The following is an 18,459-nucleotide window of genomic DNA, read 5'->3' as shown; positions in this document are numbered from 1 at the left end:
GAAGCACAGATACCTGTGAACAAGGTTTTTATTATAATTACTCTGTTCACAGCAAATATTTCACTTATGTAAACAGCCTGAATTAAAAATCATCAAGTCATAAGGTAAATACCTAAATTACAAATGGTACTGCTTAATGGATGAATCTCACAGACATAATATTGACTGAAAGAAATCAGACATAAAAGGAAACATAATGCATGATTCCTTTTCTATGAAGTTCAGTAACAGTCAAAGCCAACCCCTGGTGTTAGGTGTCTGAGGGTGATTACTTTTGGTGTTGGATTGACTGGAAGAATGAACGAGGGAGGCCTCACAACTATTAGATACATCCTATATCTTGTGATACAGGAGGTGAGAATATTGGTATATGCATATGGAAAAATCCCTTGAGCTTTACACGTAAGATTTGGGCATTTCACTATTTGTGTGATATATCTCAAGTGAAATGAAAAAAAAGTCTATAGTGTTAGATAACCATCTAGTAAAAATGAATAACAGATCAATAGTACCAGTTAATAAATATATAGTAATCTTTTTCTTTCATAAGACAAAGTTTTCAATTTTAACTTTACTTTAGTAAATACCAAGGGTCCCCTTAGAAGGTTGTAAAACCCATCCTGTGTAGCATAGCATTACATATTCCACATTTCAATGTGGCTACAACTCCTAATATTCCTGTCAAGATTGCCACATAAGCTGGGTTATTGATAAAACAATTGCTACTCCTGTAAGGAGTTTTATTTGCTCTTGTTGCCTATCAGCTTAGTACACAGCAGAAAATACACTTGAAAAGAATCAAGTTCTATAAACAGGAATAAATGATTATGGAGTAGGCATCTCTATAATTGTGTTTTTACTTTTTTTTTTTTTCTAGTTGTTTCTCAAGAAGTACAGCCGAAAATTGAACCATAAAGTTTGCCTTGACAGAAAGGCATTAGCCTACCACACTAAAGCACCAAGATAGGAGAGACAGTTATTTATGAAGAAACACTATTTGCTATTATCCTTTTGAGATTCTACAAGAGGGCTAAATATTGATGCATTTCCAAGTCACCTTTCCCCCACTTCTTGTATTAACAAGCAGGAGTATGTTTTAGATGCTCCTAATTTGTCAAGATCAGGTGAGCAGAACCATTGTACAGAGCACACTGCTCCCTTCCTACAAGGGCTCTGCATCCCTGCAGGTTATTAATAATTCACAGGTCTTTCTTAGTTCACAACAGGGGCACTACTCAGAGGGCATCTTTCTTACTGAAAGAAGTTAATGGCAGTGGGCCTTCAACGCACAAGTCAAACAGGAAGACTTCTATGAATCTGTGCACAATTAAGACCTGTTAAAGAGCTCCAGTTACTACAGCCCCTCTCCACCCATTCCTCCCCCACCAAAAACACTCAGCACTCTTCATCTGCTTATTCTGATGTTGTGTGGATGTGCTCAGTCGTGGCCGACTCTTTGCGACCCCATGGACTGTAGCCCACCAGGCTCCTCTGTCCATGGGGTTCTCCAGGCAAGAATACTGGAGCGGGTTGCCATTTCCTTCTCCAGGGGATCTTCCTCACCCAGGGATTGAACCCGAGTTTCCTGCACTGCAGGCAGATTCTTTACCACTGTGCCACCGTGGGAAGCCATGGTGGGAAGCCATGGAGAGATTAAATCGCCCTCCATTTATTTGGCTGTCCACCAACTCCTGTCACAGTATAGTCCACAGATGGAGAGGGGGCCAGCTGGTCAAGTCAGAGCAAAGCATTTTTAGACTTTTAAGAACTGTATTAACACAGAAATTCTTTTAAAATCATTTCACTTTGTTCCATATTGAAATGGTCGATGCTGCTGGGTATAGACATGGCTCTCTTAACAAAATTAGTATCTCCAAACTAGTCTTTCAGGCAGGATTCTGACATCTATCATAACACAAGAACTTCTGGGTTCCAGCATTATTTATTTATCAAGGAAATACATGAAGGATCCCAATGTCTTTATGACTGAGAAGAAACAAGTCTCCAGGAAAAGGAACACCATCTTTTACGATCTTTCTCAATACACTTAGGCCTCCTGGGTAAAATGGAAACCACTCCATAAAATTCATCTCAAATAACAGCAGTCCCACCTCAGAAGTCTAAAAGGGAGAATTAGGAAAGAGTTTAAGATAGTAGAACAAGGTAAAGCCTGTGGCCCATGACCGAATGTCCTGCTTCTTAAAAGCATCTCAAAAACAAGAGAAAATCAAAACCAGATACTGTAAGGCCAAAGTGCCTGTGGAAGTGTGGTCACCAATTTCAGACCAGTGGCATATGTCAGAACTCTTTATTCTGAGTATATGATAACTCAGAACCAGATGTATTACTCCCTCTAAATGGAAGACATTCATGTTGGTTAAATCAGAGCATTTATTATATTTTCCTGCAGATGTATTTCAGGAAATAAATTTGGTATTATCTAAAATGTACTAAAATACAACTTAAGTTTCAAGTAAAATTTATGCTTTCTGTGTATCAGTAAAAAGGAACCTTGCTCTAGCTAAAAATATTACCTAAATTTTACTGAGGATTTACCATGCACCAGGTACCTCTCTAAGCATTTTGCATGTATTAATATATCTATAATGCTCATGACAATCCTACAGAGTAGGAATTATTACTACTTCCATTTCACAGATAGGAAAATCAAGCAGACACAGAATGCTTAAGTAATTTGCCCAGACACCCAGCTAGGAAGTAATGAAGCTGCTATTCACACCCAAGCTGTCTGTCTTCAGAGCCCACGGTCTCACACTGAGTTCTCTGTCTCTTAGTTTAAAGGCACTGTTTGTTTACTCCATGAGAAAGGATCATTATGGAAAAGGAATAGCTTTGACTCATTAGGGAGGCTGAATCAACTTTGGGGAGGATACATCTATCCCCTACAAAATAAATAGAATTCCACCACCAATCACTGTATCAGTGACACTTGCTCTGTTAGTAGGCACAAGAGTTTCAGTGACTAACAAAGAAAATGCTTTCAGACAATCTGTAAATGCATAAAGTTATTGATAATAATATATGATAGATAACAGGTCAAACAGAAAAATTTGATTCTATAACTACTTCTCACTCTCTTCCATTACTTGAAACTGACATCTTCAAAGTCTTCAGTCCCTTTGAGATTCTAACCATGTTGAATCAGATGTTCATCCTTAGCGTTTCTAGGTTTTTGTTCTTAAACCAATGGAACGCCCCAAGTCAGAGTAAGTACAGTGAAGCAATCTTCGAAAACCTTGGGGTTTGTCTTTATTGATAATTCCAAATTTTAAGTTCTGCTCATCTGATGATTACGGAAAATAACTACCAGATGTCCCTCTTGTCACTGAATTTATGCCTGCATGCTGCAATAAATAGTTTAATCATGAAGGATATGATGTTCTAAAAATGGAGCCTTCCGTAGCAGTACTACAATCATTTACCTTGGATGTCTGCGACTGACCTCTTTCAAAACAAAAAGAACTCCACCAGGATGAAAGTAAGTTGTTATTTATTTTTCTAAGCATATTATTTATTTTCTACATGTGAAAAGCATCAGATTATAAATAAGGAATCTTTTCATAAATACCTAAAAAACTTTGCAAATTAAAGTCACTGAGTTATTCTTTTTGTTTGTTCCAGCTAAAAATACAGTTAAAAATGCTATAAAGAAATCACAGTAATGAAAGCTGACAGCCAGGAAGAATGAATATACAACCACTGTATTTACAAATGTCAGTGGTAAGGTTCAGGAAGACTGGATGCAAACACTGGTCAAATCAATGAAAAGAGCATGTACATCTAAAGCAATGACTTTTAGTTTTTAAAATCATAAAACACAGTAAGAAGCACAATTTACATCAAGACCTGATAAATACATATACATTCATAGGTCTCTAAGTGAAATCACAGCTTCATGAAACCATACAGACCTTCATAGATGAGCAGCTCTCTCCTTTCTACTCTACTCTTTTCTATTCTATTCCATTAAAAGATAAAAACTAGTTATAACTGGCTAAGTTCACTTTGTGAGTCACTATCAGCTCACTATTCCACACTGTAGAGCTCTGATCTGAAGGGGATGAGAAAGCCAACACAGCCAGAAGCAGTGGCAGCAGAGAAACAGGGAAGTCAAAGTGAGGTCGCTCAGTCGTGTCCAACTCTTTGCAACCCCAGGGACTGTAACCCGCCAGGCTCCTCAGTCCATGGGATTCCCCAGGCAAGAATACTAGAGTGGGTTGCCATTTCCTTCTCCACGGGATCTTCCCAACCCAGGGATTGAACCCAGTTCTCCCGCACTGCAGGAAGACTCTTTACTGTCTGAGCTATCAGGGAATCCCAAGGATGTGTCAGAAGTGGGATGTGTCAGAAGAGAAATAATAACAATCCCCAAAACAGAGACGTTGCATCTCCTGGTTCCCATTGCCTCCAGGAAAAGATATATGAGTGAGACCTCCAGAATCATGAGTATATCTACTGTCCCAGACTTATAGACTGAACTGTGTCCGCATATAGCCTCATGAAAATATGTTCCAGGGATCTCCTTACCCAGGCCAAGTACAACTGGTGAACCACCTAAACATTCATCACGGAGCTGTAAGAATCAAAGAAGCAGTTTGTTGGTCCTACTTTGGGCAATAAAGGATAATGAGAGTTTATCTTCAGGTTTTTCTTTCAACATGGTCTTGGGTCAACAGTGAACAGATGCACCAAAGTAGTCCATGACCAATGAAAGTGCTGGGAACAGCACTGAAGCCATCACCACCTCTGATGATGGTCTCTGCCCCAAACGTACGAAAGGCGCTCAACCTGGAAAAGGAGATGCTCCATCCAGTAGACTTCATCCCTCTGTCACCAAACTATGAGATGCCAATAACTAGCTTTTTTTTTTTTTTGGCTTCTAAGAAACTTTAGTTACTTAAAACACATGCCTGCTAAGTCATATCAGTCGTGTTTGACTCTTTGTGACTGTATTGACTAGAGCCCACCAGGCTCCTTTGTCCGTGAGATTCTCCAGGTAAGAATACTGGAGTGGGTTGCCATGCCCTCCTCCAGGGGATCTTCCAGACCCAGGGATCCAACCCCCATGTCTTCTGACTCCTTCATTGAAAAGCAGATTCTTTACCACTAGCGCCACCTGGGAAGCCCCAAAGTGAAAGTGTTAGGCTCTCAGCTATGTCTGACTCTTTGAGACCCCATGGACTGGAGCTTGCCAGGCTCCTCTGTCCATGGGATTCTCCAGGCAAAAATACTGGAGTAGGTAGCCATTCCTTTCTCTAGGCGATCTTTCCGACTCAGGGATGGAACCCAGGTCTCTTGCACTGCAGGCACATTCTTCACAGTCTGAGCCACCAGGGAAACCCCGCATAAACACAGATTCCCCAAATATTCAAATTCTCCAATTCAGATCTCAAAAATCTTGGTGCTCTCTCTAAAAGCTTAATTGCAGCCTTTTTAAAAAAGCCATTTGAGGAGGTGTGTAGGGACTGAACAATCATTCAAATGGGAGGTAAATATCAGGAATAAATCAGCTAATTCAAGTTGCACATGAATTTTTAATATGACACACAAAAATTACTGAAGATACCAAAAAAGTGTCTATTGACCTTGTGCACTTCCAGGGATAAATAATGGAGCAACTTGGTGCTTTTAGATGTAGAAGAGGAAATACGGAGCCCAGGTAGGCATTTCTGCCAATAGCTGCAATCGGGAGCTGAATCGCGATTGCTTCTCTCGTTCTACAGGCCAGAGATGAGGGTGATCATCATGGCAAGTGGCAGAATCAGAGGCTCCGGAAGCAGAATCAAGTATAAAGAAGAAGCATACAGGATGCATGTCTTCTGCGGCAGCCGTTTGGAAACCTGCCCACCAGCACTAATGCTCCTGGAAGCAAATGAACAGATGGGCACCTCTAAGCTCAGAGACCCACTCAGAGTTACTCAAAATTAAGATGTGCCATTCCTCAAGAGAAATTACAGTCCAGGAAGAATTCATTTACCTGTGACTAACCTAAGAACAGTTAGCACAGTTGAAAATTATATCCCTCTGAGTCATCAGGGAAGCCCTGAAAATTACACACAAGTCAATTTAAGTTAAATGTGAACCTGCATCCTTTAAAATAGTTATGAGTATCTAATACCGAATTTTTTAACCAGATTTAAAAATTGATTTCATTTGATGATACTCTTTTTTTAAAAATTTATTTAATGATACATTACATGTGGAATACATTCCCAAAATAGTTCCACAGCAGGTTTCATGTTAAAGGTGAAGTTTCAGTCCAAAAGGAATGGTCCTTATCTGGATTTTCTATGTTAGGCCCACATTCATTTTTTATACCAAACAAATAAGATTTAGCACCACAACAATTAAGTGAATATGTTGTAGATGGATTTGTCAAGTACGCTTTTTAGCTCTAAAGCTTTAAAGTCAAATTCTAGTAACTGTCAATATGATCCAATCACATCCATACCTGTCCTCTACACCACAAGTCAGTGTAATCTGCAGACAGAAATGAGAAGAAATTGAACATATTTTATGGCTGTTCTGCTTGAGGGAAGAAGAATAAGGTAAATCAATACTTCTTGTCATTTCATAAAAATACTGTATTCTCCAAGACATTTAGCCAGCATTTGCCCATTTAAGCAAGGACAAAAACATAAAAAAGAAAGTTTTTAACTCAGAAAAATTAGCACGTCAATATTTCTGGGTCACAGAAATTGAAGTCATAGCATGCATTGCTTCAAAATCTAAGTTAAATACATTCTCAAGGTTGGTTGCTCTCAGTAATGGCAACTATCATTAAGAAAACCTAAAATTTCAGGAATGAAGGGTCATATTTAACATCCTGTTATTGCCACTGAAATATTACTAAATTTATAGCCCCATTAAAAAATGCTGCCAGGACATGACTTTCTTTGTAAAATTAGATCTGTAAAAACATTCTATGTCTTTGCTCACACAGTATATTTTCCTCACTCACTGTCCCATCAATTCAACAGAAAATTTTTCTTAAAACTATACTGTTCAGTATTACTTCTGACCTTTGGAAATGGATATTTCTTGATTACCTAGCCATGTCATTATACATTTAAAGAGAACAATGTAAAGTTGAGTCAGAGAGACTCCCAATGATCTGTCACAATTTAATAAATGAATTCTGAGTGAACAAACTATAAGTGGACCTGAGTTATAAAACAGGTCATAACTATACAAATTAAACAAAGAATTTCCTGGTGGCTCAAGCAGGAAAGAATCTGACTGCCAACTCAGGAGACCCAGGTTTGATCCCTGGGTCAGGAAGAACCCTGGAGAAGGGAATGCCAACCCACTCCAGTATTCTTAGCTGGAGAATGCCATGGACAGAGGAGCTTGGTGGGCCACAGTTCATGAGGCTGCAAAGAGTCAGACACAACTGAGCAAGTAACATCTCAAGCGATATTTAGGAATATTAAAAAGTATTAATGGGGGAGAATGGATATATGTATATATACTGCTGAATCCCTTCATTGTTCATCTGAAACTATCCTAACAGTGTTAACCAGCTATACCTCAATACATAATACAATTTTTTTAAAAAAAGAAAATTCTTTAAAGTCAGAGATGCAATGCCACTTTTAATTTTCAGAAGTGAAATTATTTTTAAAATATTTTGAATAGAATGACTAATAAAATAGGACCTCTAATGTAGCAAGAAAAAAATAAAGTATTAACAGTAAAACATGGTAAAATTGGAAGTTCATGGAGTTTAGAGTCAGAGAAACTATAATAGAGTTTAAATCATGGCTAACAATTAACTGCTGATTTGGGGGCAGTTGTGGTCTCTCTGAACCAAAGATACACTTTTTGTACAACTGGGATATGCAGGATGCATGGCTATCGTGAAGATTAGATGAGCATCTACCTACCCAACTGGTGTCCAGCATAAGGTGTTCAGTAAATGTTATTTTCTCTCTTCTACAAATGAACTAACAACAGGTAGTGAGGACTGGAGTGAGGACAGGGGGCAACGGATAGTAGGTTCTAGTGAGGAGAAGAGAGAGGAAAGGGCACAGTGAAAGAAAAAAACGACAGAGGATAAAAATGAAGGACACAATATATCCCCGTAGTAAGGATTGCTAAATATCATGAAGACAAAAAAATCGGAAAACACAGTGATAGATCATTAATATTCCAGCTTTTCAGGCCAAGGAGTCAAAAGTTGAATCCTTAGGAAGATGAGGTTCTGCCTGTATGAGAAAAGCCCAGGCTTATGAGATAAAGAAGAAAACAGCTTTTCCGGTAAGCAGCCAGAGCTGATCCTTAAAAATGGTGCGCTATTCACTCGACCCAGAAAACCCCACAAAATCATGCAAATCAAGAGGTTCAAATCTTCGTGTTCACTTTAAGAACACTCGTGAGACTGCCCAGGCCATAAAGGGTATGCATATCCGAAAAGCCACCAAGTATCTGAAGGATGTCACTTTAAAGAAGCAATGTGCGCCATTCCGTCGTTACAATGATGGAGTTGGTAGGTGTGCACAGGCCAAACAGTGGGGCTGGACGCAGGGTCGGTGGCCCAAAAAGAGTGCTGAATTTTTACTACACATGCTCAAAAATGCAGAGAGTAATGCTGAACTTAAGGGCTTAGATGTAGATTCTCTGGTCATTGAGCACATCCAAGTGAACAAAGCCCCCAAGATGCAGCGCAGGACTTACAGAGCTTACGGTCGGATCAACCCCTACATGAGCTCTCCCTGCCACATTGAGATGATCCTGACCGAAAAAGAACAGATTGTTCCTAAACCAGAAGAGGAGGTTGCACAGAAGAAAAAGATATCCCAGAAGAAACTGAAGAAACAAAAACTTATGGCCCGGGAATAAATGCCGCAGAAAATAAATGCAAATAAAAGTAAAAAAAAAAAAAAAGAAGAAAACAAACCTCAAGCCCTGCTTCCCCGGCGGGTTTCTACCTGAAACTTTTGATTTAGAAACTGGTGGATTTTTCCTGTGCCCCTGATTAGGCTTTAATGACTGGGAATGGAAAGGTCTTTTGGAAGAGCATTCATTTGTGGTGAAGAAATTAGACCCTGAATTCACTTGAGTTGTTTATTCAAATGATTTGTGACAGGAAGGATTTTTAAAAAGATGCTCCATCTTGGAGATTACATTTTTTTCATCCATAAATATTTCAGAATGTATCTCTAAAAGGGAGAGACTCTTCTAAAGTGTACCGGAATACTATTACACATCTAAAAGTTTTAAAAATATTTCCTTAATATCAAATTGGTATTCAATTATGCTCTACTGTCTCTTAATTTTTTAACAAAAGATCCTTTGTTCAACTCAGAATCCAGATGTTTTCTTCCAAACATCCAGGTGCTGGGGGTGAGAAGGTGGCTAATTGAGAGCACGGATGAAAAAGATCAGACATGAGCTGACAGTTATTAAAGTTGGGCGATTGGTATAAAAGAGTTCATTATACTACTCTCCCTAATTCTGTATGGCCTTCACATTGTTGATAAGGAAAATGCTTCATACTTTCTATAGTAGAAAATTAAACAGAAACAAGTATCAATAGTATAAAAATAAAAATAGCTCTATTTTCTATGTATGTTACAGCAACAAAAAGTTGGGCTACACCTATTCAAGGAATAGTTAATACTTCTATTGAAGTTGCAAACTTACTGAAACTCTTCAAAAGCTATTAAGTTTATGGAATCAACTTTTGCATATCCATTTTTAGTAGATTATCAACACTTTAATAGTACCCTTTCTTAAGGGAGGGATCCTTGTTAAAAATACAAATTCCTGGATCCTACTTCATTTCCTTTTATGTATTCTATAGGATGGGCTTCCCTGGTAGCTCAGACAGTAAAGCATCCACCTGCAACATGGGATACCTGGGTCCGATCCCTTGATTGGGAAGATCCCCTGGAGAGGGCATGACAACCCACTCCAGTGTTCTTGCCTGGAGAGTCCTCATGGACAGAGGAGCCTGTCAGGCTATAGTGCGTGGGGTTGCAAAGAGATGGACACGACTGAGTGACCAAGGACAGCACAGCACATTCTATAGGAAAAGTGAGGCCGTCACATCTCAGCACAGGTAAGGAGAACACAGCTGAGGAAGGGAAGTCACTTTCAGACCTCGGGAGCCATGAGGACAACAGAGATTGATACATGCGTTCTGCCCTGAGCCGCCTCACCTGCTGCCCCTTAGAAGGGCGATCACAGGAGACTCTGGGGACTTGGCCCCTCTCTTCAGACATACATATGTTATAGTCTTGCTGGTGGACAGGAAATGCTTTCATTCCCCCACTTGAACATCTCACAGAGGTGCCAGTAGGTTCCAGAAGAGGATCAGCTTAGACAGAGTGTCTGTAACTGTGGCAAACCCTGCTGGTTGCTTTGTCTCTCCCTCCCTGTTACCAGAATCTGGTATCATGAGGGGTAGCCAGGGGCCTAAATTTAAAAAAAACTGTATCTCACAACCAGAGGTGGTCATAGAAGAGAGTCCCTGATACTGGTGTTACTACGCCACGGGTGGGCTGTGGTGAAGTCCTTTACGAGGGGATGGGTGGACTGTTTTGCTCCATTTTGCCATTGGCCCTTTGCTCCTTCTGTCTTCTTATCTGTAACTTCACGCACTGCTAGTGTTCAAGAGCCACCATACCAGCATGAGGACCCCAGCCAGACCCTAACGACCGTGGCCCCCAAAGCCCAGCTGCCCCACGTTTCTGCGGCCCCGCGTCAGAAAGACTGCGTTTTTCCTCGTGCACCTCCTGCGTCCACAAGTACTTGGCCCCAGGGGAGAACCACTGAGGCGCAAACCTCCTTCTGCGGCTCCCCACCGCCTCCCCCAGGCCATGCGCTTGGCACCAGGCTTCTGCCTCTCTGCAGCCTGCACTACCTCAGGCAGATGTTCTGTATTATGCGGCAGATTTACAGCTCTTTCCCTTTGAGGTAGGAGAGTCCAGTAGGGCACAAATCCCTTATATTTGCAAGTAGAATATGTTGGAACTGCTAGAATATACACATTACTATGAACAGTTTCTTGAACAGAGAGTGGTACTCGTAAAACCTGATCTGGTGATAGAGTTCACACAAACAATCCTATTTGAACGTTTTTTGAAGAGCTCTCCATTGTCCACTAAAGGTTTTGTCAGCCATTTTACAAATGTCATTAAACTACTCCTAAGTATGGTTAAGGATTAAGTGACGGCTGGTATAGCCTATAGTCACTGGGATAGAAAAATAAATCAGTACTTTTCAGACCATTTCAGGTAATGTAAGTCAGTGGATACATTTAGACTACTAGGTGATAAACAAAGTGTGAGGAAGATGTTGGAGAAGTATATAAAATCATTATTGCCATTTAAAAACGTTATTGAAGAGAGAAAAATAACAAAAATACATTAATGGAAATCAATACATATAATACTAACATATGGAGGGAAAAACGCTGCCGCTGCCGTTTAGCTGCTAAATCACGTCTGACCCTTTGTGGCCCCATGGACTATAGCCCACCAGGTTCCTCTGCCCATGGGATTTCCCTGGTAAGAACATTGGAGTGGACTGCCATTTACTTTTCTAGGGGATCTTCCTGACCCAGTGATCAAACTCTCGTCTCCTGCTTGGCAGGTGAACTCTTTACCCTCAGCAACCTGGAGAGCCCTAGAGGAAAAAATGCATGCCTCTCCCCTACCAAGCTACTGTATTACAGCAAAATAAACAAGGCTAGGGTTAGAGAAAAGAATCAATTCTGAATAGATAACATCTGGTAAATTGTGGAATATGATTAGTATACACAGCACATTGGAGATCACCAATAACTTAGCCTTTCTATAGTAACAGATCATTTAAAAATAAATATTTTAATGTGTGATCTATTCTGTTCATTTCTTGTTATATTTTCCAAAATCAAATATGAAATAAAAGCTAATTTTAAGAATAAAAATGACTCCAGTGTCTGAAGTCTGAGTTATTAAAAGAATAATGAAGCTATTAACAAAAGTAAGTTGGAAGAAACTGATTTAGGAAGAAGAAAAAGAGATTTTACATTTCAAGTATGTTCAATATGCATAAACGGCAGGACAATCCTTGATTTTTGCCCACCATTTTTAGTACGGTGCAAGTGAAACAGCAGAAATGTTGACAACACAAAGATTCTGACTATTCGCATCTGAACGTCACTCACTTCCTTGTCTGGTGGCCTCCAACAAGAGTATAAGATGTGCTTTCCTTCATAGAAAAATTGTGACCACAACATCAAACGACAGGGTTATCGTTTGAGAATTAACTGGCGTAACTCGAGTAAAATACCAGCAAAGAGTAGGTATTATATGTTAATATCTCCCCCCACTGCTTTCTTCTTTTTATTCTCTTTCTGAAACCCCGTTTTGGTTCTGTATGAGTCTCAACTTGAAATTGATTTGTTTGCTAACCATTCCTCAACATGAAATACTCATATCAATTGCACATCATTTACCCCTGTTCTTTACAAAAGCTATACATTCTTCAAGGCCCAATTAAAGCCTCATCCTTTTGATGAATAAACAATCATTCCAATCTGTACTGATTTATCCTTTCCTAAAATGTTTCGTGACATATGTTTCTATTAGCTATTTATATATAGATAGATAGATAAATATTTATTATATAAAATAAATATAAACACAAATATTTAAATAATATATATAAATATATTTTTATATAAATATATTATTATATATATATATTAGCTATATATATATGGCTTGTCTCCCCAACTAAACACAAGCTTCTAAACAGCAAAATCTGTGTCTAGAATTGTTCTAGTTTGTAACATTGGACTCCGGCTCTCTTCAGAGATCAATAAAAAATCTTGCTGAATAAAGAAATCAGTGGTGGTAACCATTAAAATCTGAGGACTAATATTGATTCAGACATACCCAGCAAACTTAAAAAATAACTTAAGTCATTTTTCTTTAGTGTCAACTGGTGAGAAAACCAAAATTCAATATGATTATAATTGAAACGAGCAAGAAAAATAGCTACTGGTTTGACCTAAAAAGTATTGCTTAAATGAAATACTGTAATAAGGTAGTTTTGTAAAAGATCCTATACCATAATATTTAGCAAATGCACAGATGGCAAGAATTAAGAACGGAAATAGACTTTTGTCAGATTCTTGATATAATCTAAAGTAAGAGGTTTAAGTAACTTAAAAGTAATTTTTTAGTTTGTGATGCATTCTTTAAAAAAGTAGCTCACCGAGTCAGCACTGGAATTAAACCTATTACAGCAGTGAAAAGTGAAAAGTGTCACTCACTCAGCTGTGACCCCATGGACTGTAGCCTCTGTCCATGGAATTCTCCAGGCAAGAATACTAGAGTGGGTAGCCATTCCCTTCTCCAGGGGATCTTCTTGACCCAGGGATCAAATTCGGGTCTCCTGCGTTACAGGCAGGTCCTTTACCATCTGAGACACCAGGGAAGCCCTGCTATAGCAGTAAACTACATAAACCATCCATCATTTTAAATGTGACAAAAATAAACCCATTTATAAAGAAGTCAAGCACACCAGTCTATCCTAAAGAAGATCAGTCCTGGTTGTTCATTGGAAGGATTGATGTTGAAGCTGAAACTCCAATACTTTGGCCACCTGATGCGAAGAGCTGGCTCATTTGAAAAGACCCTGATGCTGGGAAAGATTGAGGGCAGGAGGAGAAAGGGACAACAGAGGATGAGATGGTTGGATGGCATCACCGACTCAATGGACATGAGTTTGGGTGGACTCCGGGAGTTGGTGATGGACAGGGAGGCCCGGTGTGCTGCGGTTCATGGGGTCGCAAGGAGTCGGACACGACTGAGCGACTGAACTGAACTGAACTGAACAAGCACCCTGGTGTGCCAGTGAATTTACCTAGGACTTGAAACAACATAGTAAGATAGCCAATTCTGAAAAGGCAAGGATCAACAAACGAGAGTCCTTGTGCACAACTCAACTTTTAACACTTCAGTTATGACTCCATCACTGACCTTTGGGGTTAGCAGAATTATAGCTATGTGACCTCTTTACTTACACACTCACATACCACACACACACACACACACACACACACACACACCCCACAAAGTAAAAACCAACAGAAGCTTATGACTGCACGTGGGGAACAGTTTCATTTATAAACAATTTCCATGTATCTCCTATTGATAAAGTACTTAAATACCGCAGTAGAATGTCTTTGTAAAACTAAATAGCTCCTGCAAATTGATGTCTTTAAATTAAAAAGTTGAATATTATCTTGATAATTGTTCTTTAAGATCAAAAAAGTAATAAAATAATAATTAAAAAAAAACTTGAAGAACCAAAATTTTATACAGTAACATTTAGGTGAGGTCTACAGATTAAGGAACTTCAAGCATCATACATTTTTCAAGATACTGAAATTAATGTTTCTAAATATCTGTTATGGTATATTGATTCCCCAGTTTATTTAAAATTGTTCCCTTGAAAGAAATGTTGAGTAGTTAAACAACAAAAGTCCTCTATTTTGAAAAAAAAATTTTTTCTAGTTCCTCCATAGATGGCCATTGCAAAGAACTTTAAACCACTCTAATTCTCAGCTAATAATATACAGAGAGCAGATACACACAAAAGCTTCATTTAGATAAAACGACAAAGAAAACTACCATTTCCTGATTTCCTCCCTCAGCCCTCCCCATACCACCTTGATTCTGCAAACGGCAGAATAAATGAAAGCTCCTTTCTTCTACATCAACTCCTTTGTCCTCTGAAGGTTGCCTAATCATATTCATCTCTTAAAATGAAGTAAGAAGCAATTCAAAAGCTGTATTCACATTAAATCAACTTTCTGATTCCTGCATTGCAGGAATAAAGCAATGTAATCACATCTTAAATTGGCTTACAGCAGGCTGTCTACCTTATCCCAGTTCTCAGGATTGATGAAATGAATAGTTTTAAAATAGCACTTTTTGAAATGACATGAGAATTAATAGTGCATAATTATCTCACTGTTGACAAGTGAGAGATGTTTAACTCCTTAAATGAGCTTTCCTAATGAATCAGCGTCAGAGAAAAGCTTCATTGCCTGTACATTGTTGATTGATATCTAGGACTATAAAACCATAAAGGCATATTAAAAACCAACTTTTAAAATCATTTAGGTAAAAATTAAATGATCCAAATTTCACTTAATATTTGGCATATCTTAAGATTTTACATACATTTCAGTATTTTCTACAAAATGGATTACTAGGAAAATCTTATTTTAACATCTTATTTGTCAACTAAGAAATGTTCAACCTTTCTCTAGAACTTCCACAAAACAGACTTTAGTATTAGTATTAGACTCTTTATTATCGAAAAGAAAAAATTTGAAAAGCAGCATTTAGAATGTTTCTGACATGTTTGAGAAATCTAATGAAAGATCAACTATAACACAATGAAACAAATCTTTGTGCTTTTTAAAATAAACTTTTAGTACATGTACAAAATTTATTAAGGTGTTATTTTTACTACATTGAACTTTACCATTTTATATTCGTTCCTTGTCCCTAATTCACGTTAACTCATAGGTATACTGTTCAGTTCTGTATTTCAAATCTTGTGGGTAAAACCAACACAGAATCACATTTCTGAATACCTAGAAAAGAGAAAAACCAGCACATTCCCAGCAGCAGGGCTATACAGATGAAACATAATATAAACCAGCTTTTTTTTTTTCTTTCTGTATCTTTCACACATACCAACTGTCTACTTTAAGAATGTTTTCAGGCGCTGGGCTAAGAACTTCCTGTTTAATCCTGGAGCCCTCCACGGAGGTAGATAACATTATCTCCACTTTACAGATGAGGAAGGCAGGGCTTCCAGAGGCTCGTTTCACAATCACGCAGACGGGAACGAGCAGTGCCCCTCGATAAACTGAGACGACCAGGATCCGAGACAGCAGTGCCACAACACAGAGGCAGCCCTTCTGCCTAGAGGCCACGGACAGTGCTGGGAGGAAGGGAGGTTTGCTTCGTAATCAAACCCCTTACTTAGGAGTTCAGGCTTCCCAGGTGGCGCTGGTGGTAAAGAAACCGTCTGCCAATGCAGGAGACCTAAGAGACACAGGTTCGAATCCCTGGGCCGGAAGGTCCCCTGGAGGAGGGCGTGGCGACCCACTCCAGTGTTCTTGCCTGAGAAATCCACATGGACAGAGGAGCCTGGTGGGCTACAGTTTCTAGGGTTGTAAAGAGCCAGACACAACTGAAGCGACTTAGCACGCACATACTTCAAGAGTTCAGCAAGGCCTTAGGATGGATAAATTTGGGACAAAGATTCACAGTCTTTACCTGGTATCCTCTTTACTTAGCATCAGAGAGAGGGACTGAAGAGCTTAGAAACAGAGACTCTGAGAGTGAAACAGTGAGAGCAAAGGGTGAGGACAGCGTCCACCCAGGCTCTCAGAACTAACAGAACTGCCTGACCCAGCAGTGCCCTCCACCTGGACAGAAGGGGCCCAGCGCCACCAGGCGCTGGCAGACCCCGGGAGGCTGTGGCCAGAAGGGGGAGTACCCCAGGAGGGATGCTGGAGAAACGAACTCTTTTCACATTCTTTAGGAATGTGTATCTGCATTCCTCCCCATGTACAAATCCTACCATTTCTTCTCCCAAACTCCCTGGGAGAGTGAGCCTCTGCAATGAAACTAGATCATGAGCAGCCAGCTGCAGTCTTCTCAGGTTTCCAATAAAATAATTAGATACACGAATGCTTCAGGCTATTCTAGACCCTACATCAAAGCTCACTGGACTAGTTTGCTAAACTGACACACCAGAAAATGTTTTAGGAGCAATGCACTCTGAGTTCCAAATATGACGTCTTCAAAATCAGCTAAGAAGTTTTAGTCAAGCTATTTTATAAATATTTGTGAATGTGTATAAACATGTTCTGAATAGAAAAAAAAAAAAAAAGCTAGATTTGATTTCCTCATTGGCAAACTAGAGGTCACCGAGGGCCATTTCGTGAAGAATATTAATTATTATATGTGAATGGGCCTGGTAGAATCTAGCACCAGTGGGTGCTCAAAGATGATATTTGAATTGCAAAACAAAAGGACTTCATATTTTATTTATACTGCAAAAATCTACCAAGAAAAAAGTATTCTCATTAACCACTTTTAAACTATATCAAATAATTGTATTTACCAAGAGTATAGAGATTTAAATTGGAAAACAAAAACATATTGGGAACTGAAGCGTTTCAAAGGTAAAGATGTACTTCAAGTTATCACTTTGTAATGTTCCTTTGTTTATTCTTTTATTTGCTATCTTCAACCACAAAAATGAAAAATGTTAAAATAAAAAGGGACTTTTTAACAAGTTCTAGAAATTATCTTCCAGTTTTTTAACGTCTGTTATGGAAGCCCTCCACACCAGCCATATCCAAGCTTGCTGTCAGACAAGCACTGACAGGGTGTTTGTGGTGGGGCCTGGGGAGCAGCCGTGTGCAGAAGTGGGGTCAGGGGTAAGGCCCTCACTTAGCTGCCCCTCCCCCGGCCAGCCTTTAAGTGATACCCCTGAAAACTCTTTCCTCACTAAAAGGAACATGGTTTTAGAACCAGCTATATGGCAATATCATTTGCACTCATAAGTGTATAGATGGAAACTTTTAGGCTACAGAGTCAGTTCAAATATTCTGGATCCCAGATCCCACTGACTTGACCAGAAACACCCTTAATCAAGTCGAATCTGGTAGTACTTTAAGAACTCATGCTCCAGGGTATAAAATCTAGATACCCCTCTTCTGTATTGCCATTTAATGAGCAGTATCAAACCTCTCGGAGGCAAGGAACTGGCTTTTTTGAATGCTTCCCTCAAAATAATGAGGTTTGGAGAACAGCTGTCAGTCATGGAAAGGCATCAAATGTTGTATGATGACCTCCTGAAACCTTATTCCAAAGAAAATTGGAAATTAAAATAATACAGCTAACCGCTTATAAAGTTTACAAGATTCTTATCTGCTCTGAAAACATGAAAAGAATCAAATTATCTTCTTGGCCAGAGAAACTCGGGTTCTGTTTTTAAGGCCCTACTCTGCAACCCTCAGTCAGCCCTGTAGGAAGGTAGTTCCCAGGGCCAGAGGGATAGACCCTGCGGCCTCTCAGAAGTAAACGCAGAGAGCTAAATTAGGGTGCTCAGACGGGCATGGACAGGTTGTGCAGAGCATAGCTGTTTGACTCCCGTGGATTCTACAGCAGAACACTATAAACACTTGTGTTTATTCAGAGAGCAGGTACAGAATAAAGCGGCAGAAACACTGCTTTTTTAGTCTTCCCCTCCAGCTCCTGCTAATCAACGGGAGTCACACAGCTAACAACCTCATGCGAGGATCTTAAAATGCAACTTTTAATGATATTTCATTGTAGTGTCCTTGTACCCCAACGTGTTTATTATCTGTTTTCATTTTACCTGTGTTAGAGAGAGAGCAAGCCCATA

The 18,459-nt window shown here is 39.3% G+C and overlaps 2 protein-coding genes across 5 annotated transcripts in view; one reads left to right on the top strand and one right to left on the bottom strand.

The window, feature by feature from the left end:
* The window catches only part of PRKN (parkin RBR E3 ubiquitin protein ligase), a 1,207,894-nt gene that overhangs the window by 1,172,764 nt on the left and 16,671 nt on the right, over window positions 1-18,459 (bottom strand). The window lies entirely within an intron of this gene.
* Window positions 8,278-8,900, top strand: LOC136163289 (large ribosomal subunit protein uL22-like). The gene has a single exon (XM_065927734.1). The coding sequence runs from the start codon at window positions 8,308-8,310 to the stop codon at window positions 8,860-8,862; it is 555 nt and encodes a 184-aa protein (XP_065783806.1). The 5' UTR covers window positions 8,278-8,307; the 3' UTR covers window positions 8,863-8,900.

Source organism: Muntiacus reevesi, chromosome 3, assembly GCF_963930625.1.
Source record: "Muntiacus reevesi chromosome 3, mMunRee1.1, whole genome shotgun sequence".
NCBI lineage: Eukaryota > Metazoa > Chordata > Mammalia > Artiodactyla > Cervidae > Muntiacus > Muntiacus reevesi.
The sequence above is the reverse complement of the archived record's forward strand: the minus strand, read 5'-3'. Positions and strand labels throughout refer to the sequence as shown.